The sequence below is a fragment of the Colletotrichum tamarilloi genome (genome assembly GCF_030869305.1).
Source record: "Colletotrichum tamarilloi strain Tom-12 chromosome Unknown Scaffold_21.1, whole genome shotgun sequence".
NCBI lineage: Eukaryota > Fungi > Ascomycota > Sordariomycetes > Glomerellales > Glomerellaceae > Colletotrichum > Colletotrichum tamarilloi.
The window spans coordinates 298616-316982 of NW_026849404.1; the positions used below are offsets into that span (position 1 = coordinate 298616).

Genomic DNA, 18367 nt, shown 5'->3' on the forward strand with positions numbered 1-18367 from the left:
CTCCCTTTCGAATGCCAGGTAGAAGACCTGTCTCTGCTATCATATCGTGTTGTTCCGGGTTGTCCCCCGATCCAACGGGTAAACGAGAAGTCAATGCTAGCTCCCCACGCCTGATATTCCCTTTTTGTCGTCACCGCGCATTCGTGAGACCGCAGCTCCCATCGCTTACGGCTACCACTTGCCAAACTCCTTCCGATCCCATGCGTGTCAAAATAGCAGTCCTATGATTCCTGCCCATCTGGCAAAACCAATGCAGAGGACTTGCCTGCCCAGTGCTCCATCGCCAAGGGAATCCGAGAAAAATCGAGAATCGAGGAATGATAATACATCGTATAAAGTGTTGCATGATTGGCATGTCTTGAAAGGACGCATGCTCCATTCAAAAATCGAGTTACGTCCATTAAACTCGTGAGTCCTTCGCCCGATCCGAAATCGCAGTGTCCGGAGACATAATGCTCCAAGCAGCATGCGGAGCGGTTCGCGATGCCCTGGTTCAAGAGGCGTCTAGTTCGCAGCCGGAGACGGGGCACCTTGGCCACCACGACCACGGTAGCTGCCTCTTCCACCACGACCGCCACCAAAGCCACGGCCGCGACCACGACCTCTGCCCCGGTAGCCTCTGTATCCGCCGTCGACACTGCCTTGACCGAAGGTCTCCATATTCTTGCGTTGTTCCTCGCCGCGCCATTCACGGCCGCCGGGCTTCTGACCGTTGTTGTCTGCCCGATCTTTAGCCTCGCTCGAGATGTTGTCGAAGAATGATCGGGTCTTGTTGTAGGCAATCGGCGGGTTTGTGCCCGCGACCTCGGGAGCAGGCACTTCGGCTGCAGGTCCGTTGGTAGGAGTCTCGTTCAGAGGGGATCCAGCGATCGCTTCCTTCACCAGGTCGTCCTTGTTGAACTTCGCATTGGCTTGAGCAAAGTCAAAGTCCGCATCTGGGACGTCGACCTTAGCCTGGCCCTGACCCTGTGCCGAACCTTGGCGGCCACCGCGGCCACGGCCCCGGCCGCCTCCTGGCTGAGTTGTTCGGGCGGCGTTGACCCTCATTTCATTCACCTTCTTAGTCAAGTTGTCCATCGCATTGCCATTGCCCTGGGGGGCGGCCGGAACTGCAACGTTGCCAGCATTCATGTTCGCCATAGCCAAAGCGACGGCGGCCTTTGCTGCCTCAGTCGCATCGCGGACAGAAGCGGCGGTCGGCGCCGCGGCAGCCTTAGGAGCAGATTGCGCAGCGTTGCTATCGTTCACAGGCACTGGGAAGGCCTTCGGCATAGAGCCAGCCAGAGGAATGACGGGCTGGACGCGGCCGATGTTCTTCGGTCCTGTAGGCACAGGAAGCTCGACAGGCTTGGTGGGGCCAGCTGCGTTCAAAGACGCAGCAGTTGCCTTGACCTCTGCCACAGAGGGCTTCGAGTCGACAGGGGGCGTAGGAGCGGGTGCCTGAAACCCAGGCGGTGGTGCCGTCTTTGGTTCGCTTGGTGCACCTTGGGCGGCCGGGGTGGCGGGCTTCTGCTTGTCACCAGCAGCGCCAATCGGTGCAGGCTTTCCATCTTGAGGACCGGGAGTGCCACGGTTCTCAGGAGCCTGACCAGGTACACCACCAGGACCGTGAGGTCCGCCAGGGCCCGCAGGTCCACGGGGGCCGGGAGGGTAGTTGTTGTAGTTGTTCCACTGTTCAGGGCCGGGAGGGAAGCCTTGGCCCGGGGGACCGGGAGGGAACCATCCTGGCGGAGGAGGATAGGGCATGCCGCCCATGCCAGCGGGAGGAACGGGACCACCGCGGCCAGGACCAGGGGCGGGACCCCATGGGCCAGGTGGGGGATAAAAGTTGTTCTGGAAAGGAGGTTGACCGAATCCAGGCGCGGGAGGCGGCTGGTTGTTGGGTCCCTGGCCAGGACGAGGACGAGCCTGTAATGCGCATCATAATTAGCCATGTTTTGATACATTGTATCAAACAATTTGAGAAGAAGTGACGCTTTGATTCAGAAGGAAGGCAACGGAAATTTCGACATCGTGTAAGTTGCGCTTTTCCGACAAGACGATAAAGATTTACATCCGCAATATTTCATCATAAAATGCGTCTAGGGAGAGTAGGTACGCGGAAGTAATACTTACGTTGACAATGGCAGGGTCCTCAGGCATGGCAGGAGGCTTGTTCTCCTTGATGCCTGGGTGGTCTTCGATCCTCAAGTCTTTGACATCGCTGCCACGGAAAATGATGTAGTCATAAACCTGGTCGGAGGGTGCTATCTCTTCTTCGGGTCTGTTCCTTCGACCCTCGGTTCCGAAGGAGCGAACATTCTCGAGCGAGACGGTAGACTCGTCTGAGTTGATCTCGTGAAGAACGCCGACATATCTAGAGGCGATGAGCAAGGGGACTGGGGAGCAGTGCAGAGTCCTCCAAGTCCTTACCGAATGTCGCTCTTGGAGATGAGGGAGATGCGAGATCTATATATCCGTGTATGTGGTCAGCAAGGATGTCGAGCGAAATTGCGCTTGAGATTGGGAGGGTCCTCAGGTCTTCGTACCCTAAGAATTCTGACATCTCGGTTATGAGGGTTGCGTAAAAGACGCAACCAAGCTTTGAATTCGCGTCTTTGGGAGAATGGAAAGGAAACAAAAGTCAAGCCGCGAACCAATGCGCTCCTGGAGAAAAGTAAATACAATGCCGGGAAGAGGACGCGCAAGAGGAAGGAAGATGGTATTGAAGGTGGTTGGGGTCGTTGAGAGAAGAGGAGGAGGGAGGGCGAAGCAGGTAAGGTATTTGTGTGGAGGAAAGGTTTGATGGCGAGAGGTGGGAGGACAGCAAGCAGAAAGCGAGAGGCTGAAATCCCCACTTCTCACCGCATTGGGTTGGAGCCCTCCACCTTTGCTCGTTCCTGCCCTGCACCCCACGGCTGAACCTCGGTGGAAGAAGCTCCTGAGCTAAAGAGGTACATTTATCCCCTTAGGTACCTCAAGGTAGGTAGGTGGTAGGTACCTTACCTTGGAAGGTGGCCCTGGCTGTTGCTCCTGCCAGGAACGAGCTTCTTCTTCTTTAAGGTTCTTCCGACTCAATCAAAGAGGGGCATGCGACGTTAGTCACAAACAACCTAGATATTGCTGCCTCAACCCAGACATTCCATCTCAATCGTTGCATAAGGTAGGTTCATCGTATCACAGCATTCGGACCACACTTTTCTTACAATTAACAACGAAACTTGCCATCCAAGCGCATGCTGCAAGCTCTTTCAATGTCATGGACACTCCGAGGCCATTTTACTACTGTTAACATACAAACCTCACAAAGCACCATGGAACATCGGTTTGCTGCAGAAGTGCATAAAGAAAAGAGCTGACGCACACCTCTCATGGTGGATGGGAGTTGCTTGAGAAATTGTATAATTGCGCTAAGCCTATGCTACCCTTGAGGCTACTTGCTCTCTGAATAACCTCCTCGTATCTCTGTCCTTTGCGCAATACGGAATCCAAGTTAGACTTGGTTCGACAGCCCTAGCTACTCAAAAGAATTCCCGCTAGTCTTTGGCAGCCCAAAACCGGCAATGAAGGTCGATATTCTTCATGCATCGTACGTCTTTGTTTCCTTCCAGGTGTTCTGGCCACCAATAATGACCTCGTCGAAAGCCAATTCGGCGTATTCAATCCATAGTCAGCACTGGCTTTTACCAACTGCAAACTCTGTTCCAATGCAATAGAGACATATAAAATGTCTTCATTCCACCTCCTCTTTCTGCCCCTTATATCGATTGACTTCGACAGCATCTCTTTCTTCTCTTGTTCAACGCTGCCTAAGCTTTGTCTTCGTCCGTGATCGTTGTCTCGTCGCCCTCTATCTCAAGGATAATTTCGTCAATGATTTCTCGAGTCCAGTCGTTGAGGCTCTTCGGGTCTATGTGTTGATTTGGATCAGTCTCGGCCGAAGCATCGTTCCCAAGTGAGAAGATGCCCCTTCTGTCGTCCAAGCCGATAACATGTTCTTGGTGAACCGGTGCTCGCTCTTCCCACGCCGCATCTCCAAGTGCCATGTGTGTTCGGTCCTGAACGTTGCGCTGTCTTGGAGGAGGCAGACACTTGTTGTTCAAAGCCCTGCGACTCGCGTCCTTATACACCGAAAGCGTCGGCCATTCAGCATATCGATCTTGTGCCCTGTCCGTCGTCTTGGTGTACTGAATGTTCCAGCAAGGATCAGCTCCATACAATGGATTGGCAGTGGCTAGATTCGGCTTTGCATCGGAGGTCGGATCTTGAATCGAGGCTGGTTCTCTGTTGGAAGTATGGCCTGAGCCGCCGCCTTCCTGTCGCGCCTTCTTCTGTTGTTCTGTCTTCAACCTGATGACCTGTAACATGGCGGCGTTTAGTCGTATCTTGCGGTCTTTCTCGGCTAGTACAACTTCCAAGTACTCCTCGAATGTGGCAGGGGCAGCAGGCGACTTGCTGAAGTCAAGGCGTTGCATTTCGAGCTGCACTCTTGTTAACGCGTCCGTCAACTCCGTTTTGGGGCTCCGCCAGACCTTAGACTGGCAATGACTGAGTACGGCTTGAGGGGGCACTTGAAGAGGCACTGGGGCAAGCTTCGTTAGTTGTCTCCTATCGGCTGCAGGCCCCGTTGGTGCGTTCGGAGGGGGTCGAGTGTGAAAGACGCGACTGTGATAGACTGGGATATGATGCAGCTGTATCTGGCGTCTTCGGTCTGCTGCTGGAGCTGTGGGCGTGCCGGGGGGTATGTCGTTCTTTGATGAATGGATGTGGTCTTTGCAATTTTCGACGCCGTCAAAAGCAGAACTCGATGTCTCTGTTGAGTGTTGGCTTGTGCTGGATGAAGCTGTAGGGGAAGACGGGATGTTTATGACCTTGGGCTGGACTTTCCGGCTGCGTTGTCGCCGCAAGGAAAGTGTCTCTCGGTTGGAGGGCATGATGGTCCTGTTGGCGTTCGTGGAGCATTTTGCCAGTCCAAGGTGGAAAGGACGTCCCGGAATAAACTCCGGAGTGGCACCCAGACTAGTCATTTTGGACGCTTTGAAGGGCTCTGAGAATAAAGTCTGCTTGTCGGCAGTTGGGCGAGAGCGATGCTGCTATGCTGCTGAAAAGCTATTGTCGGTATGTGGAATAACGAATGGAAAAAGTGTTTTGCTCACGCTCAGAGAATGAAATTCTTTTAATCGTACTCGTAGGTGATGTGATGTTAATCGGCGATGTTGTGTAAATGCGTGAATGGATGGTGAAAGTGATTGAGTGCTCACTCTCTTGGGGAGAGGTGGATCACTCGAACCACTAGAACTGGGGGGATACTCGACGGTGAAGAGTTAGAAGGAGAGGTAGAAATCAAAGGGTTGGAGCCGGAGGCAGGGCAAAGGAAGGGAAGATTCGTGGACTGGAGTAGTGGGAGGTGGGAGGTGGGAGGCATGGTGTGGGTGCACCTTGACTAACGGAAGGCAGGCACCTTCTCACGCACCCTCTCTGTATCGACCAGGCGGTCAGCCAAAGGCTGTTCTTCTTGAACCAACTTTGAACAGTCGTTTTGGTACTACAAAATGCGATCACAATAAACAGGGCATGACCTGTAAAGATTCACTGGAAACTCAGGACCCAAGATCCTTCGAGGACCTCTCGACCTCTCGAGGACCATCTCTTCTTGTTGCGACCAGATACAAAGGCTCTCGAATAATTGTTTCGTGGGAGCACTCGACAGAAATTTCTCGGCAGAAGATGAAGTTGCGAGAAAAAAAGACCATGAGGAGACAAGCAAAGACAAAGCCAACAGCAACTCCAAACACTGCGGTGTAGCATGAGTTACACTCGGCTGGGTCATCAGTGCGGTGGATTTCTGAGTGAAAGGGGACTGTTTTGAATACTTGGCCCCCAATATCCTAGGGCAAATCAGGACCGAGGTCAAGGTTGTCCTGAACAGTCCACCTGGTCTCGAAGGCCGCATCTTCAAAGTCCGTGGTCGCACAACGAACCGTCTCGAGAAAGATCAAAAGTGACATGATTAAGGGAAACACCAGAGGCCCCAGAGTCAGCATGAACAGATCCCGATGCCGAAAATCTCCAGCCCCAAGCCCTATAGGGGGGCAAGCAAGGTCCTCAAATTCACTGTTAGTTGAGGTGCCATTTCGAGAACCCTGAAGGGACTGTGTCCAGGCGGCTTTGATACGAGAACCAAAGGTCTTGGAAACCTTAAGGCGTCTTCTCAAGATGTTAGAAGTATAGTAGAATTCTGTGAACTACTGGCTAAAATTTCTATAGCAAAGCCATTTGCCCCAATTCATAGACGAGGTGTCGTCACGGGCGGCCAGGACTGAATGATGTTAGTTATTTGTGCCGTTTAAAGTGATGCGCCCGACCTCCATGCATAGAGAAGCATTATGCACCTACAAGGTACAAACTCAAAATATGCCAATGCATCAGAACCCCACCCATCCCGAGGCACATCGAGCGGCCGTGCAGTAGCTTCTCAACAACTGCTCCGAAATCCAGCACCGTTGAAGCCCTTCCTATCCCAAGCTTCCCGGGCAGACACAAAAAGTGCATTTCGAAATTCCCAGCGACGACCCCTCGTCTTACTCAGGACAATCAGAAGCCATGGCAGCCAAGATCACGCTCAAGCTGAGCAACCGCTGTAAGTGATTCCTCGCAAGATACACTCCGTGTTGAATGCCCTGAGAAAATTACTTACACGTGTTTCCACAGCACCGAAGCAACCGATCAAGAAGCTTCCCGAGTCTATCGAAGTCCCTGCCGATGCCACCGTCGAAGATGTCAAGCACCTCATTGCTCGCCAGGCAGGGTTCAGCGACTTCAACCGCGTCGGTCTCTTCGACCCCTCGACCCAGAAGACTCTGAAGAACCGCAAGGCACAGATTAGCAGCGAGGAGGCTGTTATCTCTGCCGGCCAGGTGTTGGTCAAGGATCTCGGTACGCTGCTGTCCAACGCCCAGTCCCAGACAGAGGCGTTTGAAAAGAACATAGACGAGACATCGGAACTGACTCCTTTCTCTGCGCAGGACCCCAATTGGCATGGAGCACCGTCTTCGTGATCGAGTACCTCGGACCCATCCTCATCCACATCGCCGTCGTCGGCCTGCGGCCCTACATCTACTCGGGCCCCGGCGCCAAGAAGGCCCTCTCGCCGACCCAGCTCCTCACCCTCGCCATGTTCCTCGGCCACTTCCTCAAGCGCGAATACGAGACCCTCTTCGTGCACAAGTTCTCCGCCAACACCATGCCCCTCCGCAACATCTTCAAGAACTCCTTCTTCTACTGGGCCTTTGCCGGCCTCCTCAGCGCTTGGCACGTCTACTCGCCAACCTCACCCACCGCCCTCGCCCGCAACGACGCCGTCGACGTGATCGGCACAATCATCTTTCTTTTCGGCGAGGCCTCCAACGCCATTGTCCACCTCAACCTTGCCAGCCTGCGCTCCCGCGGCGGCACCGAGCGCCAGATCCCACGCGGCTACGGCTTCTCCCTTGTCACCTGCCCCAACTACATGTTTGAGATCCTCTCGTGGATCGGCGTCATCATCACCAGCCGCAGCTGGGCTGTTGCCGTCTTCATCATCATCGGCGCTGCCCAGATGGCCCAGTGGGCCAAGGGCAAGGAGCGCGCGTACCGCAAGGAGTTCCCCGAGACATACAAGAAGAAGAAGTTTGTCCTGCTGCCCGGCATCTTCTAGATCGTGGGATAGTCTACATTCAATTGTATAGCTTGGTCGCGCTGGCTGTACCACAAGCTGCCGACTCCTTTCACGAGATGATATCATGGCGAATGGTGACGTTTGACATGTATTAAAAAGAACCTAGAGATATTTAGTACGGAAAGGCGTCAAAAGAGGAGGGTAAAAGTTTCCAAATCATCAAACTTTGTTGTTCATATTTCAGTCCGTTTCGTGAATAGGTCATCATCGTCGTTCAGTCGTAAAAAAGAAAGGTATCATGTCTGTCAACCACCGCCAAAAGCAAATCACAGTGTCGAAATCGATGTCGTCTCAGACCCCTTTGCGCGGCCATTCGTCCCAGTGCTCGACTCCGCCTCAGTCAAACTCTGACTCTCCGAACAATCCTCATGCCCCCCATCAATCTCCATATCAACAAGCCCTTCATGCTGCTGCTGCTGCTGCTGCTTCCTCATCTTCCCCTTACCATCACCCTCCTTACTCACATCACCACCATGCCCGTCCTCTCCCATCCTCACATCCCCCTCCCCATCCCCGACCTCACTCCCGCTCCAGCTCCCACTCCCACTCCAACTCCCCTCGCTCCCACAACTCTCACACCCGCTCCCGCAACTCCCCTCCCTCACGAGCCGTAACGTCTCCTCGAGCACCAAGAAATCCCGCTCCAGCACCTCGGCCCAGTTCTGCACGTTCCCCAGCTCTTTCACCCTGCGCGCCGCGTCCCCCGAGAACTTTGCCAGCTTGTCGTTCTCTTTCCGCAGCGCCTCCGTCGCGCGCACGACGTCGCGCTCCTGCTTGTCGAGCGCCGCCGCGTTGGCGTGCAGCATCCGCGCGCGGGTCTGCAGCTCGCCGTCGAGCATGTTGCCGATGGAGGCGACGACGGCGGCGCGCGCCTCGGAGATGTGATGTTGTTGGTCTGGGGAGGGGAGGGTCTGGTGGAGGGGTTGTTGGGGCGGTGAGGACGCTGATGCGGCCGCCGCCGAGGTGGAAGAGGCGGGGGCCGGTGGTGATGCATGTTGCTGTTGTAGTTGGTCTTGTTGGGCGGCGCCGATGAGCACGTTGTGAGGGGCCGCGGGGCCGGAGACGGAGGTGTTGGAGGACTGCGAGTGCTCTGCGCGGGAGGCGCTGGATATGCTGGGGTGTTGCGATGTTGAGGTCGTTGATGAAGACGGGGCCGGGGGAGGCGGCGGCTGCGCGTTCCTCCCCGACCAGGATGACGATAGCGAGGCGAACATGACGGCGGTGAGTTGTTGAGTCCTTCTGGTGTACGGTATATGGTACACGCGCGTGTAAAACACTCACGCGCAGATAGGGCTGCCTACTTCTGGATGAGAATATAGGAATGGGCTCTTGCGTGTACCTTGTAGGCTTCCGGTTCCGTGGTGTGGATACGAAGAGAGCTCTCGAAAGGATCGTGAGCTAGGCAAGTGTGGGAGAATATGCGGGTGGCGGGGGAGAAAGGTAAGGTAATCTGCGCTTCTGCGTAGCCACGTAGCCTTGGATCTCCAAGACTTTTGCGCGATCTACCTACCTAAGGTACAGCAGGGATACACTAGAGGAATCACCGGCGGTGCCTCGATCAGGTAAGTCGTGGTGACGGCGAATCAGAGGAGGGAACGGGATCGGCTGATAGCTCCCCGCATGAGATGGCGGGGTAGTGGGGCCGGTCGGTCCCGGAGGATCAAGTATGAACTACACGACGTCCTATCCAGGCTATTCTTTGAGACTCGACAGCTAGAGTGTTCCCCTATAGAGCCTAATCTGTTGACCACATCGAGTCTCGCGCGCGGTATAGGAAGAACTTTGACTTCAAACAAGCCCATCCATTTATTGTAGTCTCACGTCAGCGCTTGAGAATCATAGATTCCCAATTCGTCTTTCTGTCCCACTTGAAAGACATGATGCCGGTAGCCGGATTACAAACGGGTCTTTGGTATGAGGCGTACCTGAAATTGGCAAGACTAGCAGCTGGACTACTATCACGTTGACGTCGAAATGTCAACCCAACGGGCACTCGCCATTCAGATAGACAGTTTTCTCGGGTTAGGACCTGATGTGGAATAAAAAGGACTCCTTTTCTCTACTCACATACCTCCTTGTCTTCTATCTTCTATCTTCATCGGCCTACCTTCTTTTTCGTTCCCATACCTGATCGAGAACTGTGAAGCTCATAGTCTTTCGAATCAATACCGCCAACATGGTCTCGCTTTACAATGCCTCCATCCCCATGATGCTCAAATATCTGGGCAATCTCAAAGTCATCCTCACAAAAGCTGAACAGCACTGCATCGCCAAAGGCCTCAACCAAGAAGAGATGATCAAGTTTAGACTCATCGAGGATATGCGAAGGTGAGCTTCAACACTCCCCAGCCCCTGTCTCTCTCACCCAACACCCCCCTTTTCCTCTAACACATCTCTATTCCAAATCCCCATGTCGGCAAACAGATGTCCCAAAAATCTCCAGCTAACCAAAACAACCCCCAAATGCAGCCTCGACTACCAAGTCCAATCGATCTCCAACACCGCAAAATTCCTCGCCACCCGCGTAGCTCGAGCCCCAGACACCTACTTCCCCGACGACGAAACCACCTTCCCCCAACTTCAGTCCCGCGTCGACGCCACCGTCGCCATCCTTGCCGCCCTAGACCCGGAAACCTCCATGCCCGCCGGCCGCGAAGACGACGAGATCCTCATGGAGACGAAAGCCATGGGAATTTTCCGCTTCACGGGCTACTCGTACGTCGTCCAGTACGCCTGCCCAAACTTCCACTTCCACCTCGGCTCCGCCTACTGCATCCTCCGCCATCTTGGGGTGCCCCTGACGGCCTTTGATTACCTCGACACGCAGCGGGACTTGTTTGTCAAGGTTGAGGAGAAGAAGCAAGAAGAAGCCTGAGGAGTCGTCTTCATAGAGAGGTGCAGGCCTGTTGTTGCCGGCGTCGGCGAGGATTGCATCTGGTTTGAGAAGGAAGCAGCCGGCCTGATGAACCACTTTCCCTGTCTCGTGATCCGAGGGACATGTGCCTACGCCGACTCCCAGAAGAACGATCGATGGCAATGCTACGCCTCGGCCATGGCCGCTGCGTACGCTCAGGAGCTCTTGACCTACGTGTCGGTCGCGGGAGTACAGGAGACCAAGAGAGCACTAGACGTGCTTCACTTGGGTCACTTCTTGCTTTGTTCACTGGGATCAGACTAGTAACGTATAAGATTGAATGATGGTGGAATACGTTCCGACTGTGAGTAGTTGAGCAATAGATACATGACGCGGAGAGATCACGATTGTAACAACAACTGCCAGAACATGGCATGGTTGAGTGCAGTTAATTTTCACTCGAAATTAGAGTTCTGATTAAACGACTTCCAGAATCAGACGTATTTCACAGCCAAGACTTATTTCCAAATCCAGATCGTTCTTGATGGCGAAATAGAGGTATTTCTAACTTGGGAAAATATGAGATCTACCTAGTTCAGTCACCACAGAAAACCATGATGGGTTGTGCCATAATCTCAAACAGCTAAGCTACATCGACTTCGTCACGAGAGCCTTTCAACCTCCTCAAGCAATGTCTTTGCAGCAAGCTTCCCGAGATTGTTTGACGCTAATGGCGAATCGCCAGTAAGAAGAAGACGATCTCGGTGAGTAGCACCAGAAATATCCTTGTTGAGGACCGTGACACCGAGATTGCGGAGACGCTCGCCCACGAACCATTCCATCTTGCCAGGGATATATCCAATATCAACATTGGCGCCCTGATCCAAAGAGTCCGGAAACACATCTACTGCGTAGCCGTTGTATATGAACTCACTTCCCTCTGGCTTACCAACATCGGCAGCAAGCATACTTGCTGGACCGTGACACAGAGTTATGAAGAACCTCTGACTGTTGTGAGCCCATCGTAGGACTTTGCCGACAGTCTCGGAAAAGGGGATGCCGTTCAGGACCCCGTGTCCACCGGGAATAAAGACAGCGAGATAAGGAGTATCCTTGGTGAACCCTTCACCCCACACGTCGTGGAGGTTGAGTGGACTACGGATCTTTTCTTTATACTTATCAAAGATCTCCTTCACCGCAACATCCTCTTCCGGGAAAGCCCACATCTCAAACTTGACTGGGTCTCCCGAGATTGTCGCAATATCGATATCGAAACCAGCGGCGTCAAGGTGGATCATGGGCAGAAGCATCTCTACGGGGTGGTTTCCTGTCGAGAAGAACTCGCCACCGGCCATCTTAAGATATCGTTCTTGAGTTGCAATGAGGAGTACTTTCCACTTGCCACCGTTATAGGCGTTGGGATAGTCGGCCCCATCAAAATCGGTCTTGGGCGATGTGTACTTGGTCAAAGAGAAAGGCGATGGAAACCAGGCATCCGCCTCGGCCCGATCCCGTATAGGAGCGCGATCTGACGCGTTTGACATTGTGGGTGGTGGGACTTTGTTGAGCTTGTGGGGGCAACTGGAATCTTTGGTAAACTTTTGAGATGAAGGCGAGAGACCTAGGAAACCAGGAACCAAGCTTGTTCGAAGGGTAGGAAGCCTGCTTCTTATACCCGATTACCACACAATTGGGTTTGCTTTTACGACCATGATCAGAAGGAATCACGATCACTACCTACCTTAAGGTTTGTAGTTGAACCTTATCATACCACTATGCCGATACGGTTGAGATAAGTGCCCGTAGTGGGCATCACGTGGTGACGTCATCGGCCACTATGTGCCGTAGTTCGAGAGAGGGGTGAATATACTGCCCGCTTACATTGTCATGTAAGTCAGATGGAACCCCCGCGTCTTCGGACTCTAAAGTCAGCCAAAGTACACGAAAGCCCGCAACCTCCGTCAGAACTATACATCACAACAGTACGGCGACCCTTCGAAAGCCTCAGAGAGTTTCATCAGCCTGCCAAAGACGTCGTCAGCGTAAACTTAGCGTATGTACATTGTTAAGGCATAGCCGGGTATTATTCTAGAAACTTAAGTCATTTAGGATCCCGTTCTTTTAAATATGCTTACCCTTACTGGTTTGTTAATACGAGAGCGGATAGGATCCCGAGTTGTCCGGTAGGTATGGTCGTATAATAGAGACATAGGCGTGTTTCGTCCATAATGCTTAGCTCGAGCCAAAAGACATACGGTAAAGGGCCACAAGCTGCCTGAATCACATGTTTTCTCAAAGTCAATCTCAGGGTGAACCTTTTGCTCGTTACGTTTGCCTATCTGCTAATAGGCCAAATCTACTATACAGCTGACAGCCATAGTTGATGTGTACGCGTGGCACATGAACTCGTAGCGGCCTTTTCTCTGGTGCCCGCGCTCCCCATATTCTGTATGCAGGGAGATGGCATCCACTTTGCTTCGTTACTATAACATTACATGCGCCCCTTGACCTGCGTAGTGGTCCGAGACGTGTTCTTTTTCAAATGAGTGTATGGCTACCATCCGTGAATGAGTCCGACCGTGACGCCAATGCTATGCGCGAATGAAGGAATGAGACAAAATGCGGTGCGGTTGTTGGTCATCCAGACCACCGTATAAACAAAAAAAACAAGATGGATCTACTTTGATTGCGATCCGTACTTTTTGCCCCAAAATGTCCGGCGAATCCAAGGTGTAGTGGCTCTGCGCTTCGACTAGAAGGCAACTTTGCTACCGTTGAGTCGGAGTGGCACCGGGCCAGGGCCGAAGCCGTTAGGGCTAATGACTGATGATGGTGTCATGGCACCGCCATCGGACGAGAGCGATGACATGGAAGACATGGTGAAACTAGCGGCCGAGCTGTTGGTCATCGTACCGTTGCGAGACATTGAGAGGCCACCCATAGATATGAGAGCGTCCGCGCGCTCAAAAACGCCGCCATTGAAGGCCGAGGCAAAGGATGCACTCTGCGGAGTGGAAGGAACTGTCGCCTGGACAGCAGGGCCCAAAGCTGCGCTCTGAGGGGTCATTGGCAACTGCATGGGTGCCAAGCCTGGGCCACTGTTCGGGCTGAACATGTTGGAGTTCGAAGACTGTCGTAGCAAGTAGCCCCAAGGCGACTGAACAATGGTATCCGTTGCTTGCTTCATGGCATGTTGGATAGGACGTAGTCGGTTCCTGGTATCGGGTGGAAGTGGAAGACTGACTTCACTGATCGCCTTGCGAATGTGATCTCCAAATTCATACCACGAGTCCATAAAGTTGCTGATCAAATTTCTGAAGGCAGGTTGGTTCATTAGACCAGGCTCTTTGAGTTTGATTAGTGACAGGCGACTCTGCAGCATCTCCGTCTGCTGCAGTGCCGTGCTGCATCTGCTAATAAGAGCCTTCCACCACTTCATTTCGTGTTCGGGTGCACGACGTCCCATTGCCCTCTTCGCGAGGACCGACATGTGATGCTGGAAAGCGGGTAAAGTGAGGGAGACAACCTTTGACGATTCCCGCAGGGCGAGGAAAATTCTCTCAAAGTGTCTGTCGTCCTCGGTGAAATCGGATATGCCACGCCCCCCCGATGAGGCCGACGCAAACGATTCTCCTGACCGTGGCGTTGCGGAAGTGAGCATTGCTGTACGGCTTGCTACGTTTCCAATCATACCGTTCATGCCATTCATACCGCTGATACCGTTCAGGTATGGAAGGGGCACGTCTGTCGCAACTCTGAGGTTGCTCGGGTTGTGCATAATAGGGCCGGGTCGTGGTCGCTGGGCCAATCCAAGCCGGTCAGCGGTAGGCGTTATGGAGTTGTCGCGCGAATGAGGTTTGATCGTGTCGCTCATGTTCATGGCCCGCGTAGGGGGCTTGGTCAAGCCAGCCTCTGGTGTCAGCGCGGCAAGAGTACATCTGATCTCCATAATGCTATTATAGATGAGCATCAGTAGAGTGCGGATGTAGCGCGGATCTCCGTTATCGATAAATGAGTCGATATTGCCGGCGAGAAGGGTGCAGACATGTGTATAGGCCCCAACCAGAGTCTGGCAAGCCCGGTGGACGTTCTCATTGTCGCGGCCCGCCATCTCGTCTCCCACCACCATGGGGTCGTGCTTCTGAATCTCCTGCTCCAGCTCCTCCACATGCGAATTCGTGTTATAGAAAACAATCTCGAGACTAGATCTTTTGGAGGAGCCATCGCTCGTCAAGCTCATGAGCATCTGGATCATGGGATGAATCTGAAACACGGCATACAGGATGCCCTTGGCGGCCTCGAGAATGGGGTCGTAGAACTTGGACTCGCGTCTGCGTTCAGGGAGAACAGAGAGTCTTCTGACGTAAATCGGACGCTGGAGAAAAGGTTCTGCAGGGCTGTTGGGGCTCTTGACCGACATGCTGGGGGGAGGCGGCTGCATGGCACTACCATGGCTCAGGCCTCTGTAGTGACTGAAGCGGTTGTTGGCCTGGGTCTCGTCCAAGGTGCCGAGCTGAGTAGCCTTCTGAGATACCACGCCCATGCGTCTTGCTCGAGATTCGGGGCGTTCTCCGCGAGTTGCCTGCAATAACGTCTCTGAGTTGCTTCGGAGTCGCTCGTTGACATTTCCTATGGTCAACGGCATAACACCAGGACGGCGGACAGCTGTGTTTTGCTGAGACAACCCTCGGTAATGCGACCGATTCGGAATAGGTGGAGGCCGAATCAGGTTCGGGGATCGAAGATCAGGCACATCGGTACCATTGACCTTGATAGGAAACCGACCGCTCACAACTCGCTTGATCGGTGGCATACGTGGGGTTTCCACGCCTTCGCTGGATTCTTCACCGGCTGTGTCTGACTCTGCACGACCGTTCATGGCATGTTGTCTTAGAAAGCGCTTGATGTGTGCAGTAACAGCCACCTCGGTGACTTCGCTTTCTTTCAGATAGCCCTCGTTTGGGGGGCTGCTTGCTTGCACCTGCAGGACCTCGCGAGGCGGAAATGTGATTGGGTTGCCATCGAATTTGAGTACCTGCAACGAAACCATGTCGGACAAAGCAACAGGCAGCTCTTCGATCCGGTTCTTCTGGACGGAGAAAACCTTCAAAGATGCAAGCTTGACAATGTCAGGGGGAAGAGCACGAAGCTTGTTTTTGCTCAGATCAAGAATCTCGAGTGATCTCAGATCGCAGAGCTAGTGGTATTGGTCAGAATCTGCCAGAGCCCCAATGATGTATTTGCCAATAGAGAAATACTGACCGGCAGCGGAAACTCCCTGATCTGGTTGTTCCGCACATTGAGGTATCGTAGAGATGTACATTCGGAGAATCGAGCTGGGAATGAATTGACCTGGTTGTGCGATAGGGCGAGACTACAGAAACGCGTTAGAAAAGGAGCCCAGAAAGACAAGAAGGCATGCGAGGTGTACGAACCGCTCCAACTCATTCTTGATAATATCAACAACCTCGTCTGGGAGTTTCTGAATGCCCTTGCGGCTCAAGTCGATGGTGACGCCGGGTTTCAGTTCGTTGCTCACGGCACTCGCTTCGGCGGCCTGCGACTCGTTCTCGTGAAGGGCACTCTGCATTGCATCGCGAGCGAGGGCGATGACTTGGGCTGAAGTCATGGGCGAGGAAGCCGAGAGGCTCGCGCCGGTGGAAAGATTTCGGAGATCCTTGGGCATCGGCGGGAGGGGAGGCGGGGGAGGGATGTTGCCGAGTGCTGCATCTTTCTGGAGTTGTCGTCGACCTTGGGCGGGATTCTCGGGCAAGCCGCGAGGCATCGGCGGCCCCGATGGCCTGTCTGGCCGTTCCATTCGTTCAACCATGGTGAACTGCCGACGATCGACAAAAGAAGGCTGGGAGAGGGCGAAGAGTGACGGTTTTCTATTGTTGTCGCAGACTCGAAGGTTTGGGTCGACTGCAGCGTTTCAGGGTCCCCTTTGAATGTTGGATGGTCGGCCGTGGGTTGGTCGGGACCCTCAAACAATTGGAGACGGAAGCCGGGAGTTTAAGCCAATGGACTTTTGGAACAGGACAGGCTGAGCTGCAAGACGCGCGAGATCATCATGAAGAGTCGAGCATTCGTTGAAGTAAGTCGCGACGAAATCGGTGGGAGCAATGATGTTTTTTTTGCGGGTAAGGTAGGCCAAGGTTGGGTAGGTGTGCGGTAGAGGAAGAAGGAGGTGGAGGCGGACTTGTGCGATTTGGAAGGAAGTCGCCAGTCGGGGACGAGCGACCGAAGATGGAGCCGAGCCTCCCAAGCGCGGTCAACAGGAGTTGGGCCCGGCACACCTCGCACAGCTAGCAGGCCAGACAGACGGGGGTATCCGTACCTAGAGGCTAGGGTACGAGTACAGATCCTGCAGGCGTGGGTGAGGCAAAGTTGGGTTTCTTCGAATGACTGCAATTCGGACTGGTAAAGTAGTTGGACGTAGTTGAGTACTGTAGGTACCTTGGGAGCCTGCGGTGTAGAAATGGCGACGATGGCAGAGGTACGGTAAGTCGGGGTTGGTTACAACTTGCTGGAGGCGTCGGCAAAAGGAAGGAGACATGAAAAAAAAGAAGGCAGGCAAGGGCTGGCTGGTCGGGTACGCGGGTGCCCTTTCCCTTTTCCTCCAGGCTGTGTCTCTCGTCGCTAGGATGGGTGTTTCCTTGGAAGCAGAATGGAAGAGGAACAGAAGACTGTAAAGGCAGGAACGTTGAACCCGACAGGAACGGAAAAGAAGAGTGGAGATGTTGTCAGGTTGTGCTACGATGAAACTGACATCTTGCCAACCGGAGCTTCTTTTGGGAGGTGGTGGTGGATGGGCAATTGGGGAGAAGGGATGAGGATTATTTCGAGGTCTACGGAGTACATACTACGTACGAGGATACGGGGTACGGAGTACCTAGGTGGTCACTGTTGTCATTCGCTGGCTTCACGCCCCCCTTGGGGGAAGTCTAGAGTCGGAGCCGCACGCCCTCTGATGTTATTTGGGGACCAGGGGGGAAACAACCTCAGCCAGTGGGAGAGAGAAACAGTATCCGTAAGGTGCTAAGGTGTTGTCCTCCCTCGACCAGTTACCAGTGACTCCAGTCTTCAATCCAGTACTCCGAATCTACCTGGTAACGTGCTAACCAATGACCACAAATGGCGACGAGAATGGGGGACCAGATCTCAGTCAGTTGGGCGGGAAGGAAGCCAAAAAAGGGGGCGGCGGGGTGGAACCGTGGTGGAACTGCTTCTTTCCATTTCTGGCTCCGGTCGTGGTAAAGATAAGCAGGCACGGCAGGGCACGCTGCAGGCACTTTCTGGGCCTCACATGTGCAGAATGGAAGACTAAGGTACTCCATACAGTCAGATATCCGTCTGCAGAATCCAGACCGAGGTGAGCAGAAGCTCTCCCGTACTACGGATATCTATGCTAAATGCTTAGCACCTTGCCTTAGGTCAGGTAAGGTCAGTGAACCAGCTGCTTTACACTTTGAGGGTCTCTTTTGGGGGTCGAAGCTTGGCGCACAGACTGCTGGCTTTAGCAGACTTCCATTGCAGAGGCTTGTGCTTGTCGGATAGATGTCAACATGAATAACCAATGAGGGGGGATATCAACACTCGAGTTTATGGTTGGGTATGGGGGAGAGCGGCTGTTTGGTGAAGGGCACGCGAAAGGAGAGGCACGCGACTGGCTGGAACCTGGGACATTGAGCACTGGCAGGAGGGAAAAGGAAAAGATGGAAGGAAAAATAAAATAAAATAAAGGGAAAGGCGGGGTGTGTAAAAGTGTAACGGGAGGCGAGAAGGAGGGGGCGTGGATTTGATACCTTGCCTTACCT

The 18367-nt window shown here is 53.6% G+C and overlaps 7 protein-coding genes across 7 annotated transcripts; 2 read left to right on the forward strand and 5 right to left on the reverse strand.

Annotated features, from left to right (window-relative positions):
- Nucleotides 1-504: 504 nt before the first annotated feature.
- On the reverse strand, nt 505-2545 carry CTAM01_07102 (uncharacterized protein; the record flags this gene model as incomplete). The annotated part of the gene is made up of 4 exons (XM_060523127.1): nt 505-1908; nt 2116-2356; nt 2413-2448; nt 2529-2545. 4 exons carry the CDS (start codon nt 2543-2545, stop codon nt 505-507), a joined length of 1698 nt encoding a protein of 565 aa, XP_060382258.1.
- A 1243-nt stretch (nt 2546-3788) lies between these two features.
- On the reverse strand, nt 3789-5006 carry CTAM01_07103 (uncharacterized protein; the record flags this gene model as incomplete). The annotated part of the gene is made up of 1 exon (XM_060523128.1): nt 3789-5006. One exon carries the CDS (start codon nt 5004-5006, stop codon nt 3789-3791), a length of 1218 nt encoding a protein of 405 aa, XP_060382259.1.
- A 1576-nt stretch (nt 5007-6582) lies between these two features.
- Nucleotides 6583-7675, forward strand: CTAM01_07104 (3-oxo-5-alpha-steroid 4-dehydrogenase; the record flags this gene model as incomplete). Its single annotated transcript, XM_060523129.1, has 3 exons — nt 6583-6619; nt 6691-6915; nt 7005-7675. The coding sequence occupies 3 exons, from the start codon at nt 6583-6585 to the stop codon at nt 7673-7675; spliced, it is 933 nt and encodes a 310-aa protein (XP_060382260.1).
- Nucleotides 7676-7962: 287 nt separating this feature from the next.
- Nucleotides 7963-8910, reverse strand: CTAM01_07105 (uncharacterized protein; the record flags this gene model as incomplete). The annotated part of the gene is made up of 1 exon (XM_060523130.1): nt 7963-8910. One exon carries the CDS (start codon nt 8908-8910, stop codon nt 7963-7965), a length of 948 nt encoding a protein of 315 aa, XP_060382261.1.
- A 962-nt stretch (nt 8911-9872) lies between these two features.
- Nucleotides 9873-10874, forward strand: CTAM01_07106 (uncharacterized protein; the record flags this gene model as incomplete). Its single annotated transcript, XM_060523131.1, has 3 exons — nt 9873-10024; nt 10166-10531; nt 10598-10874. The coding sequence occupies 3 exons, from the start codon at nt 9873-9875 to the stop codon at nt 10872-10874; spliced, it is 795 nt and encodes a 264-aa protein (XP_060382262.1).
- A 338-nt stretch (nt 10875-11212) lies between these two features.
- CTAM01_07107 (chaperone hchA) lies at nt 11213-12094 on the reverse strand (the record flags this gene model as incomplete). Its single annotated transcript, XM_060523132.1, has 1 exon — nt 11213-12094. One exon carries the CDS (start codon nt 12092-12094, stop codon nt 11213-11215), a length of 882 nt encoding a protein of 293 aa, XP_060382263.1.
- Nucleotides 12095-13302: 1208 nt separating this feature from the next.
- On the reverse strand, nt 13303-16380 carry CTAM01_07108 (RAM signaling pathway protein; the record flags this gene model as incomplete). The annotated part of the gene is made up of 3 exons (XM_060523133.1): nt 13303-15747; nt 15813-15924; nt 15986-16380. 3 exons carry the CDS (start codon nt 16378-16380, stop codon nt 13303-13305), a joined length of 2952 nt encoding a protein of 983 aa, XP_060382264.1.
- Nucleotides 16381-18367: the final 1987 nt, after the last annotated feature.